Below are 18805 nucleotides of genomic sequence, written 5' to 3' on the forward strand. Positions count from 1 at the left end.
CGCAGGTTTGTGGTTTTAACACTCGAGTGTTATTCATGGCTGATTAATGTAATCACCTCAGCTGCTCCATTACAGACACTGAACTGCACTACTGTGTGTTCATGTGACTGTGATACACATGTACAGTAGATCACTGTATGCAAGCGCCTCTCTAATTAATCAGTTAATATTTACCCTCAAAGTCCAAACCACACTTAATAACCCCTGTACATAAACATGTTTATTTTCTCTTTTTACAGCAAGTTAATATGCAGGTTCAAAATGTCTAATCAGACATTGGTACACAACATGAGGTGCCAAAATCAACTTCAGTGGGGGAAAACTGGAAGTTAGAAAAAGAAAAGGCATTGCCACTTCTCATACAAGTAGGGTACGTACTGTATTTACACAAAATGGAAAAGCATTGGAAACACTCCGCAGCACTGTGTGTGGTCATGAAAACATCTAGTTTTAATTGTACATAATCTTCACTTTGTACAGTTTGCGGAAACAAAGCCAACGCCTCATTCCCTTTGGACATTCACAAACGATGTTTTAGGTTAGGCAACAGAATGAACATGAGGGGGAAAGTGGCTTACCTAAGATGTTGAGCCTTTCTCAAGCTTTAAATAAAAACAGGAAATCAAAGTATGAAGAGTGTCCACAAGTAAGTGTACGGGGTTGTCAAAATGCTCCATGACATCTTGAGACAAGGACGCAAAACAAAACTGACTGCGGTGGACGTTTGATCAAGATGTTTTTTTGGTGAAAAGTTCATGCAATTTCAGGCAAGATGTAACAGCGCCACCAGCCCCACTCCAAGCACCCAACGGAAAAAACAACCCAAAAATGATTCATTAAAAAAAACCCTGTAGTAAATCTGTACAACGAAAATACATTTGGGATCTACATCTAAAGGTACATTAAGGTTATATACACTCCCCCCAATCCATATATTATCTTTACAAGTAGACTTCATTCAAACCCAAACATTAAGAAACAGAAGACTAAACAGGGAAATGGGATCACATCAAACATCCATTAAAAAAAGAACAAAAACAAAATTGGGGTCTTAATTACTGTACCTCAACCATTGATCAGTCCCTCTGTTCTTGTCTGTACAGTAAACTACAGCAGGACTAAAATAAAACTGGATGGACTGCTACTGTAACAGGGGATTAAGAATTGTCAAAGGGGGGGGATGATTCTCACGTGATTACTTTTGCAGTGAAGGTGGATCTGAACCAAAATACCCAACAGTGATGCAGTATTTTGAGTGCGGTTGCAAATACAAAACAAATCAAGTCAGAACAAACCTAAGGGCACAAACCCAACTCTCTCATTATTCTGACGCAATGGAACAAAGGCTTTTCCATACACTTAGGCCTCTTCACTGAAGAGAGCTACACAATTCCATCAATGAACATTTATTTTCTCTGGTTTCCGGTGAGATTGGGTTTTTAAGGAGAAGCCATGTCAGCCTTTAACACTTGCCCCAACATTTGTTTGAAAGCAATAGATAAAAACAGAACCTTGTGTTTGATATCTCCGCCACGGATTAAACTCTTGTTCTCTTTTGAGTTGCGACGTTGAAATTTCATTCAGAAAAATGGAAAAACTACATTGTACAAAGTGAGATTCTCACAATCTCTTTGCAAGAAAGAAAAGTAATAAAGTATGACTTGTGCCCGCCGTCATTGGCAAATCCATTATTTATCCCTGTGTTTCTGCTCTCTGCGTCTTAGTCAATTTTCACATTTGTGTAGATCTTCCTCACAAAGGCACTTGTTCCCATGTATCCAACAGCACCTGGAAAACAAATGTGCTCAGTGAGTTTCTTTACAGGGGAACTGGGAAATCACACTCCTCTCACTCTGCAGGTAAATCTGTCACAGGAGAGAAGAGTTACCAGTGAACGGAGACACTAAAGGTAAGCAGAGAATAGCACAGTTTACATCTACAGCCAGATATCAAACAGATCCACAAGACTGCATGTGGAAGCAAGTGCAGAGAGGAGAAAGCTCCACAAGCTTTCAAGTACGTGGGAGATGGAGAATCAATGTCAATGGAGCTAATGAGCAATGATTCACCAAACTGAACTTGGTGCTGAAGAACTGTGTGTTTGTGTGTGTGTGTAACAAAATGTACAGCCTGAGATAGAAAACACATATCTGTAAAATCATTCAGAGGCACATCCTGTACATTTGATAACACAACAATTTGTTACATCCATCCACTGTGTCTGAAAGAATTTCAAATGTGCATACAGGACTGAGCATTGAGTTTGAGCAGGTCAGGCATTGAGTACATACATGAGAGGTAAATATTTGTCATAACAAATAAGCTGGTTGAAGTTACACGTCATATCAGACGCTGGACTCACCACACATGATTCCTAGAGCAGTGCTGAACACGGCCATGTAACCAAAGTAGAAGGACGTCTGGAACAGGCCGTACATCCTGCAATACATCAGCACAATTTATATATATAAACAGGTTACAAATCAATTTGATTGTTCTGACATTGATTATTTTTCTACTTTGAATGTGTTCAAAAAAGCAGCATTTTCTTTAGCCTGTAAACGCAACATTTTTCCAAATGTAATTATAATTTTTGACATACAAAATCAGGAAATATGCTATATTTTCCATGTACTACATGATAATGTCATAGCTTACCTACAACAGTGATTTTCTTATGTGTATTTTTAATATTCTGCATTTCCTGAATAGGACTCGATTGACCATTTATTATTCAATACCGCCACCTGCTGGATTACGAGGAAACTAGCATCCATGCCAAGTGGAAGAAAATGGGTCAAAATTATGAATACAAGTTATAAATCAGAGACTAGTACATCAAAATGGAAGCTTAATAACAACACGGAATGCATGACTTAATGTTCTAATGATGGGGGAAGAAAAAAAAAGAGTCTATAATGGGCTGCATGATGATGCTTGATATAAGGTAAAGAATATAATTATTTGTTTTACACTACAAACTATTTGAATATACGAACCCGAAGCAAATTTCTTGACATGTGCATACACAGACAAATTAATCAAAAAATAAAAGATAAAAAGCCACAAAAAGATCCTGAGTTTGCATGTGGGTTAATGTAAGGTTGTGGTTAAAGAAGACTGAAACTCACTTTGTTTTGAAGAAATAGTAGTAAAAGGAGTACATGTAAACATAGACAGCAGTGGATGCTGCAGAGAGGAAGCTTGTCCATTGCCTGGAAGAGACACGAGAAAAAAACAAAACAAAGGTGGTCACAGTTCAACGGTCAATCAGCAACTTATTGCGCTTTATGGTATTTGTGGTCAGTGATGACAGTGGTGCCCTGATGCAGACCAACTGCAGCTGCACTGGCCTCCATCAGCCATGGACAACTATCTGTGTAAGTATGCAAACTTTCCATAATACATATACACTTCATTTGTATATATATATATACACACTGTATATATATTTTTTAACATTATTTATTTATATCCAATGCTTGATGAGCCAGTGAAACTGATTGAAAACATATTCTATCCATCTACTGTATCATTTCACAATTATCTGAATAATCATATATATAATAATAATCCAGGTCTCTCCCAACTAAAATCTCAGCATCTCCAGCTCCAGTCTTTTAGACTGTGCCTCTGTCTCCAAGCCATACATCATAGCAGGTCCCTAACCCCACCTCCACCAACTGCACCAAGTGTCACTCCAACTGCACACCTGTGTAGCTTATGCTTAAAGATACTATCTTTTGGCAATAACATACACAAAATTTTTGTGTAGAAATGTTTACGTGATAATGACACACAAACATACATTCAAGCAAATAAATACAGACACACTCACCATCTGTAATCCTCAGCGTTGAGCAGGAAGTACGTACACACAATGGTGACACACACTGTCACGATGCACAGAATGACCAAGACCAGCATCATGAAGCCGTACACATAGTAGATTTTGTAGGCCCAAAAAGATGTGAAGATGAAATACCTGAAGAATGAGGACAGTAAACGCATCACCATGGCTGCCATCTGCAGTTAACGTTGTACAAATCCATCAATATCACTGCACAGACTTACATTTCAATGAATATGGAGCCGAATGGAAGGATTCCTCCCAGGCAGACAATGACAGCAGGCTCCATGAACCTGTGCAAACATGGCAAATTAATATGAGCTTTTGTGTCACACTGCCACTGCCCCCTTCAGGGCAGGGGATACATGACTTATTATGTTTTGAGCACAAAAAAAGGAAATATAGACTAGAAATTCAAGCAAAGTCTGGCAGCAGAGCTGAGTCACATCTACTATGTCCTGCTGGCAGCTGGCCACAGAGCTTGGCAGGAGGTTGTAAATGTTAATCTACTTGTAGCTTATTGCTTTGCTATTTTTCATTATCCAAAGAGTTTGTGCAGACAGCAGAGCCACTTTGTGCATCAGACCTGACATCAAACACTTGAACACAGGGTCCAAAAAACACTTTGCATTCATTTCATACATTAAAAGCAAAAACCACACTGCCCACTGATCACTCATTACACTTCCCTCTGCAAAAATAAAAACGGAGGATAAAACAGTGTTTAAAAGCATGCTGTGTTTCAGGCATTTGGCCTATTTGGCATTTGAGAAAATCTCAATTAGCTAATTGTTTTCTTTTTGTTTGTTAACATTGAAAACATGGAAGTTTTACTCAACATTGGCTGTGAGTAATGGCAGGCTGAGGTTATTTCACCAACAGTTTCCAGGTCTGCTCTCGTGCCATCAAGACACATTAATAACAGATTTCTGTAATCAGACACTGAACTGACCCCGTCTGCTTTGGGCCACACCTACCATTTCTTCTCTGGGATGGGTCTCGGCACAGCATTAACTCGGCAGGGGAAGTTTGGCTGGCCTGACAGATTCCTTCCCAAAATTGTTCCCACAAGGTTTAACGGCAGGATGACGAAGAAGCAGATACAGCAAACAGCAACCTGTGGGAAAATTCCAAAAATAATAGTCCTTTAACTGCTCTGTTATAAGCTTCAGTGTGGCACTGGATCTCTTGATACCCAGATTTCTGTTGCTTCCAGTTAAAAACACATATACTCACTAAATTAGAGACAAACTCTTTTGTCAGATGACCTTCAGATTTGGACAGAACAACTTAACTGAGTTTCATACTTATTCCAGCTCAGGCTGATACAGTTGGAAAATGGCTTCTTTGTGGTATGATTTCAACACTTGACACTTCGTGCAGATAATAACTATGGGGGTTGTATTGATCCAACAAACAGCTGTTTGTCATTAAGTGCTGAAGCTATATTTCAGAAACTTAGAATGAGGTTTGCACTGACATAAGGAATCCAGTGTTTTGCATTCTTTTGTCTTTATATATTATTTTTTGCAAATAACCATAAATATGTACATGTTTATACTTGAGTTTTAATATTCTTGATGGAGCACTCTTTTATCATTGCCTCAGTTATTCATCAGCTCCATGACTGATTAATCAAGTGCTTCGGCCACAGTGCATCAGAGTCACAAAAATAAACTTTGTTGTTCATAATTGTGTTTTTTTTTCTTTTAGGGAGGAACTGCTGTGTCAAACCCACCATGGTGCCAAATGGGATGGCTCTGGAGGCGTGGTAGTAGATGGCAATGAAGTTGATGAAGAAGGCAGTCCCGCACACCATGGCTGGGATCAGGAAGGCTCCGATGAACATTTGTTTAATCCATCTTCTGCCTGTGTCATTGAAACAAAGCACACAGCATAATGTGAGAAAGTAAGTCTACGTCAAAGCAATAGCAACACATACAGGAAAGCAGTCCAAGAAAAAATAAGGTATGGATGTTTTCTTTTATTACCTCCTTGTTTTGCATACAAGCTTCCACCAAAATAGCCATTGACAGGGGAGGTGCCAGCATAAACAAATATGGCTGTGCTCAGCATGGATCCTCTCCTGTAGAGGGAGAGAGAGACAGAAAGAGAGAAAAAGAGAGAGCGAGCATTAGCCACATTATGCCATATATTTGAGCTTGATTTGGCAAAAAATCTGACCCCATCTCATAATTGTAACAGTAAACTAGAATATGCTCCCAATTACTCACTCTGTGTACAGATCCTCAACCATAGCGACAATGATGACGATGAGGGAGACAGAGAAGATCTGGCAGCCAGAGCCAATAAGTGAAGAAAAGATCAGTGGGTGGCTTGATGGCCGAAACACATCGCCATGTACTTGCTTCCACCCATATTCATCTCCCAGGTCTCTGTCCTGTTGGTACACAGTGACAGAATGAGACATGAGACAATGAGAAGATGAATGATAAAAAAACATGAACTTTTTCTCATTCCATTCACTCACAAGCAAATGAGCAAGTTACAGACTTACCATGTCATCCATTTCCTCCTCTTTGCTGTATCTGGCATAGTCCTTTCTGAGTGTTCTCATTAGAATCATGGACACCAGACCCACCAGGAAAATGACCATCATGAAGGAGTTGAAGATGGAGAACCAATGAATCTGAAACAGTAATAAAAAACAAACAAACATGACTAACGTGAATGACTATTAGTACAAGTCAGGGCAGGACATCACTTTTTCATTCCAACTATCTGCAAATCAATTGAATTCCTGTCATGTTAGCCGCAACAGTTAAAGAATCAGCCGAAAGTTACTGTTACCAATCTATTGTGGAACAAGGCTCAATGAGAAACATGTGAAAGGTCATACACAAGTGTTCTGTTACAAAATGCCTGAGGCTTATTATAAAATTGGCTGCTATGATGAACCACAAATAGCTGAAAAACCAAACCCATAGTATTCAACTCACCCGATGCTGGAAGAAGGATGGGTCTAGGTACTTGTCAAATCTGTCTTCAAATTTCACATCAGACTTCTTCCACTTCACCTGTGATGGTAAAGATGTATTTAGATTGACAGATATAAGATTATAAGATCATCTTAATTAGTCCTGCAATGAGGACATTTACAGTGTTTTCTAAAAAATACAATTAAAAACTTCATAAAGGTCATGTAGTACTTACAGAATAGGACATTTGAATTCGGGTGTTGGGCACGAGTTTGACTTTCCCCTCACTGGTCAGATTTACATCAACAATTCTGTTGCCATTGAAACCAATCTCCAGTTTCTTGTACGTCCACAGGTAATGATCTTCTCCATTTTCATCTGCCTCACCAACAATACCTGAAACAAATTAAACATGCATTGAATAGAAGGGTTGATTTGGACATGTGTAAACACTGAGCCTCCAATTATATAAACCAAATCAGGATGTGAAAATGCCAAACAAAGGTCACTTGCTACACAGCATGTTAACTTTCAGACAGCATCATCTGTATGCATCAGTTATTGTCACATTAAGGCTTCAGCTGTTGTCCACCACTGTCCCTGATATCCATTATAAACAATATCTCACTGAAAAAATCAGTTCAATGCAAAATAGTCATGTCAACATTAAATCAAATGTACAGTATAAATCCCTTCTTCCCAGTACAAATAATCTGGGGTGAAATACCCTCAGTTGGCAGTATATTAGATATAACTCATTTGAACTATCACGGTGTAATATAGCAACTGTGCGAATCATGAAGGTCACAATGTTCATTATTGCTGAATTAGTTTTTGAGAGCTCTTGTTTCAACTATATTACCATCGGGATGAAATGTGTGGTGTTGTTGAATAGTGTTATAGGACTATAAGATGTTTTTTTGTCCACATACTCACTTACACCAAGTAAGGCAGGCTAAAAAAACTCAACATCTATCTTTATGTAGACAGAATCACAAACAAAATCTGTAAAATGTCTTAGCATGTAATGGTACCCTTCAGTTTATCAAACTCACACAGGTGATATAAATCAAAATGAAGACACTGAAATAAGTAAATACGTGTAAAAAATTGGAAAAACTACAGATCCAATTTTTACTGAGCTCCAGGTTCACCAACTATAACTAAACTAAACACGCTGTTGTCTCATACATTACATGCACTGGTTCAGCTACCAGGCTGTCAAGCCGGATATGAGGTTCAAGTCCATATTTATATATTGTCAATAATGGGCAAGTATGGAATATATAAAGGGAGTGTTACTATCTGAGCAAATGTCAGTGATCCACCCACAGCCAACACCAGCTTCCAGAGTAATGTTTGTGCAAAGGTAGGAGTGGCACCACTGTCCAAACTACGATCATATACGAGAGCGGTAACACTTGATACAAGCTAAATTACAATGACTCATATATATCCCTCTTAGTGTAGAGGGCACTTCACTGTCAAACTCTTAACTGGAACATACAGACAGACAAAGCCAGGGCATATAAGAGTAAAACTCCAAATAACAGGTAAACTCACAAACATCTTTTACAATTTATACATTTCTTAAAAAATATTCTAAATGGAAATTAAGCATCTCTTACCCCAGATGGGCAGGTCATCTATGTACATTTGGTACCAGTAGTGGTTCTTTATAGCATAGACAAAGGCATCCCGCTTGGCTTTATCCAGGTCAATTTCACAGTATGTTGTCTGCATCACTTCCTCTACATGGATCAAAAACAAGACATCAAAAGACATGGAAAAGAAGACATATAGATATTCAGTGACAGCTGAAAAACAGCTCAGCCATGAGTGCTCAACAGATGAACTCATGAAGGTCAGTGTGACAGTAGAAAGTACCTTTGAATTTGATGTCTAGGCCGCTGAATTCCAGCTCCACTCCCTGCAGAGCCTCTCCAAGTGTTTCATGGTAATGACTGATGGTTTTCTTGGAGCCCACGCAGAATGGCAAAGAGAAATACTTGTACGTCTCCTGTCGATTGTGGTAAGGCCCCACTGTGTTCATCCATAGGACAACCTCCTCCTTATCTGTGTACTGTAAAGAGTCAAAAGACTCTTCTTAAGAGGTAGCCCAGGAATGTCACACCAGTTCTGCTTGTCTTGCTGGTTTCATACTGGTTACTTTTTCTACAATAAAATGTCTAGACTTTAATCAACTGTAACCACTTTTGACACTTCATTGTTTACAAGACATCCATAGCAACATTTGACTCCATCACTGGGTTTACAGGATAATGACTCGGTCATAGTGACGTTACGACGTTGCCTGTAAAGCTGAATCCGGGAGGAAGCGGTAGTCCAATAAAATCCATGCAAACAAGAGAAAACTTAACAATCTTAGGTCTTAGTTAGTGTAACACTTAAACAGTAATGCATATCAGACGAAATGGAGCGTACTATACTGTTATCACAGATAATCAAGGCACGATGAGAACATTTCATGTCATATTATATTGAATACAATTATTTATTGACAATATTAGTGTAGTACTTGTAGTTTTAGTAAGGCTGGTGAACGGATATCGCAAATTCCTTCATCGATATAATTTTCAGACAATGTAGCAGTAGAGAGCTGATGAACACGTTCATCGGTTGTAATTCAGGCTTCAGCATCGAGTTAAGAAGAAAATGACATAAAAGACACCGGGAGGCCCTGAAATGGTTTAACCGGTGTGTCAAAAGCTAATAAAACATACGATGCAGTCTTGCCGTTAGGTCAATCGTGTTTCATGAGTCTCACACGGTTATATTGTTTAGGCACTCATTACGTTTCTGATAATGTGATGGTTTATGACGTGACTGCGACTATGGAGCTTAACTTGAGTGCACTTTCCGCCGGTGCTTGAAGGAATGCTGAAGAGAACCAATGTGGAAGACGTGCTAACAAGCTAACAGGCAAACGTTAACCATTAGCACAGTTAAGGCCGATAAGAGGTGACATGTTATCTATCCAAACGAATATCTCCATGTTTGAAAGCTCGTCGGTTATCATTAAACAGTCCGACAGGTCTATCCTGTCACCGTGTCATGTCTCTAATTGTCTTTTCCCGTGTACAGCTAGCCGCTGCGGCTACTGTTAGCTGGTTGTACTGAGCACAAACGTCCATTATTTTCAAGGCTCCCCCTTTTTCCAGTCGGTCTCTTCGGCGCTGTCTTACCGTGTGTTCGTGTTCATCTGCGTCAACAGGTAATAAAGAGCCCACTATAGCGAGGAACGCCGCCGCTAACACCTTCCACCTGCAGGATCCCATTATTATCGGCGGAGAAAGTGTGCAGAAAGACTGGGGATGTTAGCTTTGCGGGGCTATTCCACCTTCTTCCTGGTTGTATGACAGAGGCGAATTTTAGGGATGCGCTTCGTACGCATATGGCGTAAGCGCTTTCAAGTCCGCACACCGCACGCACGTCAGATTGGCTGATATGGGTCACGTGGCGTAAGCTGTCCAGCCAGCGCGGAACGCGATTGACTGAGCGGTTAATAAAGAAACTCTGTCGACGCTTCATCCGCAACCTTCAGCCACGTCATCTGACTGCTAAGACAAGCTTCAGCTCAGAGTCCTGACAGAGCTGGTGCATGAAACCCGATCCCCGCGCAACACAAATGGCTCTATTCACTATTTGATGAGGCCTACGAATAGAAACAAAGTTATCTGAGCAAAATTATGTTTCGCTCTGTGAAGTTTAGAGCATTCCCAAGAGCTTCATGTGCCAAGTGATTGTATGCCTTTTTTGATAAAGGACGGCGCTCAAAACTTATTGTATTAGTTTGATTTGAAAGTCCATCTCTTTTTTCTTTTTTTAAATACACATGTATGCCATCAAAATGCACAGGTTTAGTTAAGTTTATGAATCAGTAATACAATTGTATGAATTGTATTATTATCCTTGCCAAACCACTAAAAATTATCTTGATTCTAATGGACCCTCCCATTAGCATAATTCAGTCTGGCTTTAAAGTGTATTTTCTGCAGAATTTAAGTTCTTGATCTGCAACCCGCAGTCCATTTCAGTGCAGAGCTCTAGTAATTGTCTTATTTGAGACTACAATTCCTGACTTGGCCATGTCATTCACTAGTGTTCTGAGGTCTTTATACACATATCCCACCAGTTGTCTTTCCAGAGTCTTTGAAATCTTTCCTACCTCTGCCAAGCTTGTTCTGTATTGTCAGGCTTTCTTTGAATTTCTTGATGATGCTTCTCACTCCAGTTCTTGACACTTGGAAGCGCTGTGATATCTTTGTATTATCCCTCTCCTGCTTTGTGAGCGTCAACAATCCTTTTTCTCAAGTCTAAACTGATCTCTTTTGTTTTTGGCATGACACTTTCTCAGGTGACAGCTCAAACCCTTATACTGAAGATTTTATATGGTGTGTAAATTTGGAAATAAACCCCAGTGTGAATTTTAATATAATTAAAATGCCAATGAGTATTTAGATTATCAGATAAAACTGAATCTGTATACAGTAACTAATTATATGTGTGTTTCAGTGCCGAATTGGGCTGCGTGGCTTTGTGGTAAGATACTGCACATCCAGGCTACATTAGCATTACAAGATTATATTGTACGTGTGTTACAGTTTAGATTTAAAGGGTAGACTTGGTTCACTAAGAAATATACGTTCACTGATAATCCATTAATAAAAATGGCAAATTACACATTTAAAAGTTAAGGAATATGAGTGTAGGTACTCTTTAGTCACTGTTTTCATGTAAATGTTTAACCTTGGTGACAGAATGTCAAAAATCTATTTTAATAAATTGCACTATATAGGCTGAAACTCTTCAAACATATTATGTGAATGCTCTGTAGCATAATATGTCACTGCTAAGTCTGCAAAGCATCAGCCCTTAATACATTTATCTAAATATAAATACATTATATGTTTAAATAACAAATACATAATTGCATAAATAGTTATTAATAACTGTTTACAAATACAAAACTAAATCTACTGTTTATTAAAACAAGCATTTGTAAGTGAACAATGTTTCCATTCATTCAATGATCAAACCTTATTTGTATTCCACCTTTCATAGAGGTTTGTGTGGTTCAATGTGATTCACAAGACAATTAAATCAGCAGAAAATGAAATAACTAACAAATGCTGACAATGAAAAAATCTGTATTCAGTTCAAGGGGATTTTGACCTGGGCCGTATGTTTATAAATGTCTGTGTATTTGAAAGTACATGAAAAGATTCATAAGGTGATCTACTGGACTGCAGTGTCCAGTAGTGGCTGCAGTATAATTTTACAGGGGAATTGCCATTATTTATAGTTATATCTCCATAAATAGTGTTTGTTTTTGCCAATAAACGGCTCAGATTGTTATTGTAAGAGTCTGGAAACATTACCGGGGGGTAGGTTTGGTTACAAGACTGCTGTGTTGTCAGTACAGCACATCTCTCTCGTCTCCTCTGTTACTCTCAGCTATGTTTCTGCTCGGCTGTGATGGTTCACTGACGCTCGTAAAATCCACTTGTTCACTCACGCTCTCCTCTCACAGCATTTGCGCACACATACACACAAGGGCATAGGTTTGCATATGGACGGTGGGGACACCAATATTTGGAGAACGCCAGACTGTCAGGGCAAGGTGTATATATGCATGGATGCTGTGACAGGAGAGCGAGAGCGAACGAGTGATCTACTGGACCATTTATGAAACTTACTATACTATTCACATTCATAAACATAGGGTCGAAAAATACCAGAATTCCACTTTAATAGACATTCTTGATCTTGAATTTATGCAACACAAATGGAATGATGAAAATGAATCAGTGGTGTACATCTGAAACATGGCTTTTCTGTTTCAGTCTCCTTTCCCACGTTGCAATGACAACACAAACTTCCTGCAGAGGAAAAATAGTGACGATGACATACAGAAATAAAACATCCCATTTAACTTGCAGAGAGGTACTCAGTCAGAACATAATAACTTTCAGATCATAATGACCTGATGAAAAAGAATGTGTATATTGTGTATAACGTGTACCTAATAAATAACTATAATTTATATAAATTCTAAATGAAACAAACGCAAGCGTCATCTTACACAATGTGCACTCGGCTTCTAATTGACTTTTGTGCATCAGTTTTACCCAGCCACGCATCTTTTTAAGCCCAGACACATTAAATTGCCATAAATGACGACAAGGTGAAGTAGCTTGTAGAGAATAACCCACAAAATGCCGCTTCTATCTTGCAAATTAACAGACAAAAAAACCCAGGTATCTTTCGTTCCCACTGCAAAGCTGAGTGGACTGTGATAAGTATTTAGTAATCAGGTCTTGTTTGCAGTTTTAAAGCAGTGGTCTAATATCTCGTGAAGAACCATTAAGACAAATGTGGAAACATTACAAATTGCATTCAAAACATTTTCCTCAAAAACAAAAATACATTAATTGGTGTGAGCAAATGGCATTTAATGTATGTTAACATAATGAAGACCAACCTGTTTAAGATCTAGGATATGATATTTGAAAACACTTACTATTACATTCTAGACCTTCATAAGACATTTTCAGACCCTGTAGAAGTCTAGTCATGATATGTTTTCTTACTGTAAGATGTCAGGTAGATGAGGGTCTCTGTACAGTCCATTGTGCAGATACCCCAGAGAACCGTCAAATGACACCATTTTGACTCGCTCTGCATTTTGGTATCTCATTGCTACCTCGTACATCTGGGAGACAAAGGCAGGATAAGGTCAGTCCTCGACTAAACATTTTACTTGTATGTACAATGTATCAGCTTTTGAACTCATACATTGCCCCAGTTTACATTGTGTTAGATTAGCCAAACCTTCTCAACTATCCGAATGGGAACCAAGTGATCGTCCTCTGAATGAAGAAAAAGTATTGGACTTTTCATTTTCTTCAAACTGCAAAACAAAAAACATATTATAACCCTGATATTTAGTAGCATAATCACAATAGTTATCAGCAAGTCAATGTTTGCTATTATGCATCAGCTAATATTTGAAATCTGTGTGCAAACAGTATCTTACTTTTCTTCACTGGGAAAGACAACCTCGTTTTCTGCCCATGGCTCTGGGAAAAAGTATCCAGTGCCAGGAAATTTCCAGTAATACTTCAAACAGAAAGAGAAAAAAATAAAATTCAAGCTTGTGTGTGTTATGTAGTAGCAGCTTTGTGAAATTAACAAATCCAGTATCAAAAGTAGTAGTACTGTCAATGAGCCTACCCAAGTAAAACAATGCTCTGTCATTTTCCTTGCAGCACTGTTGAATGTACCCTCGAGGATCACCCCATCAAGAACCACATCTGGTAACAAGAACAGCTGTCATTGTAAGATCATGAAATTATTTTTCTTTCATTTCAATTAGTCAAAGTTCAGTCGTAGCAAAAACGTACCTTGCTCAAGCAGTTTCACTGCAAGGTTAGTGGACACACTGCACAGAGATGCCAAGAACAAGTTAATCAGCTTCTTTATTTTGTATTAATTACAACAATGATAATATTAAATTTTTCTAATATCTGTAGATGTTTTTAACGATGCAACTGACGGCTACAGGAAAGTATGCCATTTATGTAGTGACTGTCATCAGTCCAATCTGTGTGGACATGGGCTGCTCATTTAACACACCAAAGAAAATCATAAAAAAACAGTGTCATTTATTGCCATTCTAAGAGAAATCTGTGGTATTGAGTTTATTTTTGTTGAGCTGAATTCAGGTTTTCTGAGGCTTTGTGATTCTGCATGGGGATATTGTTCATCTCATCAATCATCACTGACGCTTACTGCCAAAGATTAAATCAACTGGGCAGGAAAATGCAGCAATCATTAACTGCAAAGCTCAGAGATGACCTTTTCAAAAACAGGAGTATACAGTGCACACATTTACTGCAACAATGAGGAGAGTGGGAGCGGTTTCTTACTCACCCAGTGCCAAGAGAGTGTCCCCAGAAGACAACCAGGCTGTCTCCACAGTGTGTTTTGACCCAGTTGTACACATAGAGGGCATCAGTGGTCAGACCGGCCTCAGTTGGCTCCCCAGAGGAATCTCCAAACCCTGCCAGAGTTTTACATCATCAGGTGCTACTCACTGACATATCACGCAGGTGTTTCCTTCTGCCACAAGGTGGCAGTCACTAAGAGGGAAAGCTGCACTGGCTATTGACCTAGGGTTGAACTGCTGTCATGTAACTGCCTTGCAACACTCCACTCATCAAGCACCACATCACTGATGTACAGTGATCATGACCTATATGACATTTATGTAAGAAGGTTGTCAATTCCTTCAACAGGGGAAAGAAGCAGAGAGAAGGAAAACCTGTTTAAGAGAAGAATTATAAAACTTCATTAGCACCAACCTCTGTAGTCAGGCACCAGCACATGGTAACCAAGTGCACTCAATACCTGTTGACACAAAAGGCTTATTTGTCATCATAATGGCCGCTGAGACGTTCATTTATTTATTATACTGTCAAAAATTAATATTCTTGTGTTGCTGGTCACTCACTTTTACCACTCCCACCCGATGAGTGGCTGCCCTGATGGAATGATTCACAAACAACAAAACAAATACTGGTGTTTTTCAGAGGAAGAAAAAAACACATTTGTCTAGTCGTGTGGAAATGTTACTCTCTGCTCTCAGGAGCCAACAAAAAACGCAAATACATTATTCATAATACCTATTCCCCGTGTTTCCATGAAGATATATGAAAACCGGTTTGCCATTGCTTAAAGTGTTCTGGTACCATGCCAAGTCCTTCCCTTGTGCTTCCTTCCACTGACTTTCAGGGACAGTGTGCCTTTAAGAGTTGAAAACAGCACACCCGCTTAAACTTGTTAATTAGATCATTAAAATCATGTATTGCTCCTTTACCTTAGCCTTTTATGCTGGGAAAAGAACCCAATACTCACCATACCCCAAGGGAGATTCCTTCCTCTGATGTAAAGTACATGTTGATGGTGTGATTAAGTGAGAAATCAGCAGGCTGGCTGAGGTCAACAAAGAATGGCACCCTCACTACAAACAGGAAAAGAACAGAGATGGACCCTTTTCTGTGAGTAGCCTGAGGGATTAGAGTACTCGGACAGGGTTGGCAGGGTTTTTAACTTACTTCTGTAAGTGTATACAAAATGCTGAATTAATCCTTGGAATACACTCAGTGAGAAAGGCACCAAGATGAGGACAACAACCAGGGCCAATAAGCATCTTTTCCACCACCATCTGGACCTAAAAACAGACATTTAATTTGTCCACAAATGAAGGGGGATTTATACAATCTGTGGTCATTGAGGTTCAGTCTGAACTATCTGATTAATCATAAGTGAACAAGCATAAGTACAGATGTGAGTGCATTCAATGACCCATGTTATTGAAATTAAATAATTAAATTAAACGGACCAAGAATACATTGCTATGGATTGTTTAACAACAGTAAGGGATCACCATTTATTTGTTAATTTAATAACAATTATTATAATTATTATTTGATTATTGCTGTACTTGAACTGTCTTCTTCACTGCCAGTTCCACTCAAAACTCCCTGATCAGCAGCTGTCCAAATAGAACAGGTGTCACAACCCTTGACCACATTGGGACAGTTTTACTTCCACTCCTCTTCTTCATCCACTTTACATTCATTTCAGCCGCAGAGGGTTCATGGTGACTCATCATTACGAGGTGCAAAGGGAAAAGGGAGAGTTTGTTGAGGTTTAGAAAGGAACCACCTGTCGGTGTACATCTGATTATTACATCACAGCTGCCATTGACAGGACTATTAAACCAGTGCAATACATTGGAATGTGCACTCAGGCGTGAACAGAGCTACTCTACACACCAGTCTGTGGTTGCAGGATTAATGTGAAAACATGAATATGGAAGAGAGGAATTGAATAATTTCTTAAACAGGCCAGGCAGTTATGGAGTCAGGTCTCTACTCCCTGAAGGCAATAGCGGAAAAGGATGCTATTCAGAATATTGCCAATTAATGGGCAATGCCTCCACTCCCTCTATTAACACTCTAATCAGCCAGAGGAAACCCTTTAATTCCAAGACTGATTTTTTTCACACTGCTGAAAGGGGAACATAAAGGAGGGCGTTTATTCCAGATGGTTGCTCACATGTCCAGAGTTAACATTGTGATGATGTTCACTTACATTTTTTTCTAGATGATTTCAAAACGCTCATGTTAGATTTGTATAGAAGGCATAATGGCAGCGCAACCATTGAGTTTTGTACTTTGGCCAAACACAGTGGCTTCAGAAAGTATTTGGAACATGTAACTTGAGCTGGAGGTTGTACACTACAGCAAACTCACCACAATGAAAGCAGATTTCTGATGACCTCTAAAGGTCTTTTTAACTGACCCTCGGTTCAGCATCACTCCTGAACTTACTGGACCTGATTCTGGCAGTTTATGTCTTGCACTCTTACAACCCCACTTACCTAGTCTGGATATGTACTATGGACATCTGTAATTCAATTCTACCTAACTCAAAAGGTATCCACAATGATATTCTTCCTATCCACAACAGTCTTTTCAGAAATTCACAAGGACAAATGATGTCACTTTTCCCATCCATGTACAGGGGTATGTCACTAATGATATCTTTCTATAAGGATGACTCGAGGTCCATTCTCCAACTGATCACCTTAGTCTTGGCATCCTGCTGTCTCACTTTGCTAACATAGCTGTAATGCTTGACATAGAGGAATTGATTTCTAGACAACTGTAATGCATACGTGATGGCACAAACTACAAAGTTTTAGATATGTGAAATGAAGGAGTAGATATGTTAGAAACTCTTGCGGAGTGTATATAATGTCTATAATGTCGTGTTGACTTGAGAAAACGTGCAGCTATTAATACACGTTATTGACATCTGCATTATATCAAAGCTTGTGTTGTTGTCTTTGGTGACTAAATAGTGCTGACTCACGGTGTCTCCTCCGCCCCCTCCCGCTGGACTCTGGTCCTCTGAGCTGCATCGAATCCATAGGAGGCTTCTGCGTGTTTAACGACCCTCCTCTTCATTACGTTAATAACGTCAGTTCAACAAACAAACAAACAAACGAACAATATATTAACACGTCTGGACACGGACGTGTAATTTAGCTGTTACTTGTTACCTGCAAACCAGTTTGACTAGCAGTTTTCAGACTAAAGTCTAGTCAGGAAGGGGAGGTGCTTTGATCTGTTAAGGTCACACTGCTTTAGATGAATGTATTACTGCGTGTAGTACATGTGATATTTAACGCCACCTTAAATACTATTCAGACATAATCTCACTGTGAAAACGGTCCTCAAAAACGCCTCTATCTCAAAAATATAACCCATTGTTTTTTGTACTGGTCTTAAAATTATGTGATACATAGTCATTTTTTATCCATTTACCTATTTCATGTATTTAATATTTAGTATTTTACTTTATATAAGTGCACAACTGATTAAAAAGACCACAAGTGTTGTTCAATAAACACACATTTTACTGGATGAAAGAAAAAAGAAATCAAACACATGGACAAAAAAGCCTGCATCATATTTTGGCCACTGACTGCCCTGATTCCTAAACTGAAGGAAGAATTAGCAAAATAAGTCACTGATGCATGTGGAAATAATGTGAATCATAAGCAGTGGCCTATGAAGTCAAAGCTGAGGCAAACTGAGATTTTGGCTTTTATAATGCAGCACAGAACTGCCCACCACAAAATACCAAATACAGGTAGAATATGAATTTGTTTTTATTTTGCACACACACCAATTAGTGACAACCATGATTTTTACACACCCGTAATGAGCACACACAAACTGGTTCACAGCAGATAGATAGATAGATAGATAGAAATTAAGTTGTCATAGCAGCATCAAGAGCTAGAAACAAACAAACAAACCATTAGACAGGACTAAAATATTTACATTTTAAATAGCAGTGATATTAGTGGGAGTACTGAATTGGCACAGCCACAATAAAATATAGTCTAAAATATGAT

At 38.9% G+C, this 18805-nt stretch overlaps 2 protein-coding genes across 2 annotated transcripts; both read right to left on the minus strand.

Annotated features, from left to right (window-relative positions):
* Positions 1-198: 198 nt before the first annotated feature.
* tm9sf3 (transmembrane 9 superfamily member 3) lies at positions 199-10179 on the minus strand. Its single transcript, XM_044045013.1, has 15 exons — positions 9996-10179; positions 8677-8872; positions 8418-8540; positions 7025-7185; positions 6811-6888; positions 6369-6500; positions 6085-6251; positions 5842-5936; positions 5589-5719; positions 4828-4967; positions 4075-4143; positions 3839-3985; positions 3132-3215; positions 2363-2439; positions 199-1788 (listed from the first exon to the last, which is right to left on the minus strand). The coding sequence occupies exons 1-15, from the start codon at positions 10086-10088 to the stop codon at positions 1721-1723; spliced, it is 1761 nt and encodes a 586-aa protein (XP_043900948.1). The 5' UTR covers positions 10089-10179; the 3' UTR covers positions 199-1720.
* Positions 10180-12545: 2366 nt separating this feature from the next.
* On the minus strand, positions 12546-17999 carry si:ch211-117n7.7 (Monoacylglycerol lipase ABHD12-like). Its single transcript, XM_044046437.1, has 13 exons — positions 17755-17999; positions 15930-16045; positions 15730-15835; positions 15498-15617; positions 15326-15356; positions 15177-15222; positions 14746-14875; positions 14217-14254; positions 14047-14126; positions 13850-13932; positions 13645-13723; positions 13404-13525; positions 12546-12692 (listed from the first exon to the last, which is right to left on the minus strand). The coding sequence occupies exons 1-13, from the start codon at positions 17847-17849 to the stop codon at positions 12653-12655; spliced, it is 1086 nt and encodes a 361-aa protein (XP_043902372.1). The 5' UTR covers positions 17850-17999; the 3' UTR covers positions 12546-12652.
* Positions 18000-18805: the final 806 nt, after the last annotated feature.

The sequence above is a fragment of the Solea senegalensis genome, linkage group LG15 (genome assembly GCF_019176455.1).
Source record: "Solea senegalensis isolate Sse05_10M linkage group LG15, IFAPA_SoseM_1, whole genome shotgun sequence".
Classification (NCBI taxonomy): Eukaryota; Metazoa; Chordata; class Actinopteri; order Pleuronectiformes; family Soleidae; genus Solea; species Solea senegalensis.

Bases quoted from the DNA above. Each gene is read 5' to 3' on its own strand.
- si:ch211-117n7.7 (XM_044046437.1), bottom strand. From the start codon at position 17,849: ATGAAGAGGAGGGTCGTTAAACACGCAGAAGCCTCCTATGGATTCGAT. The intron at 15,618-15,729 runs GTGAGTATTGGG...CAACTCTTAAAG, and splicing joins GGAATCTCCCTTGGGGTATG to GCACACTGTCCCTGAAAGTC. The intron at 13,933-14,046 runs GTAGGCTCATTG...TTCTGTTTGAAG, and splicing joins CAGAGCATTGTTTTACTTGG to TATTACTGGAAATTTCCTGG.
- tm9sf3 (XM_044045013.1), bottom strand. From the start codon at position 10,088: ATGGGATCCTGCAGGTGGAAGGTGTTAGCGGCGGCGTTCCTCGCTATA. The intron at 8,541-8,676 runs GTACTTTCTACT...TGATCCATGTAG, and splicing joins CCTAGACATCAAATTCAAAG to AGGAAGTGATGCAGACAACA. The intron at 4,144-4,827 runs GTAGGTGTGGCC...ATGTTTGCACAG, and splicing joins CCCATCCCAGAGAAGAAATG to GTTCATGGAGCCTGCTGTCA.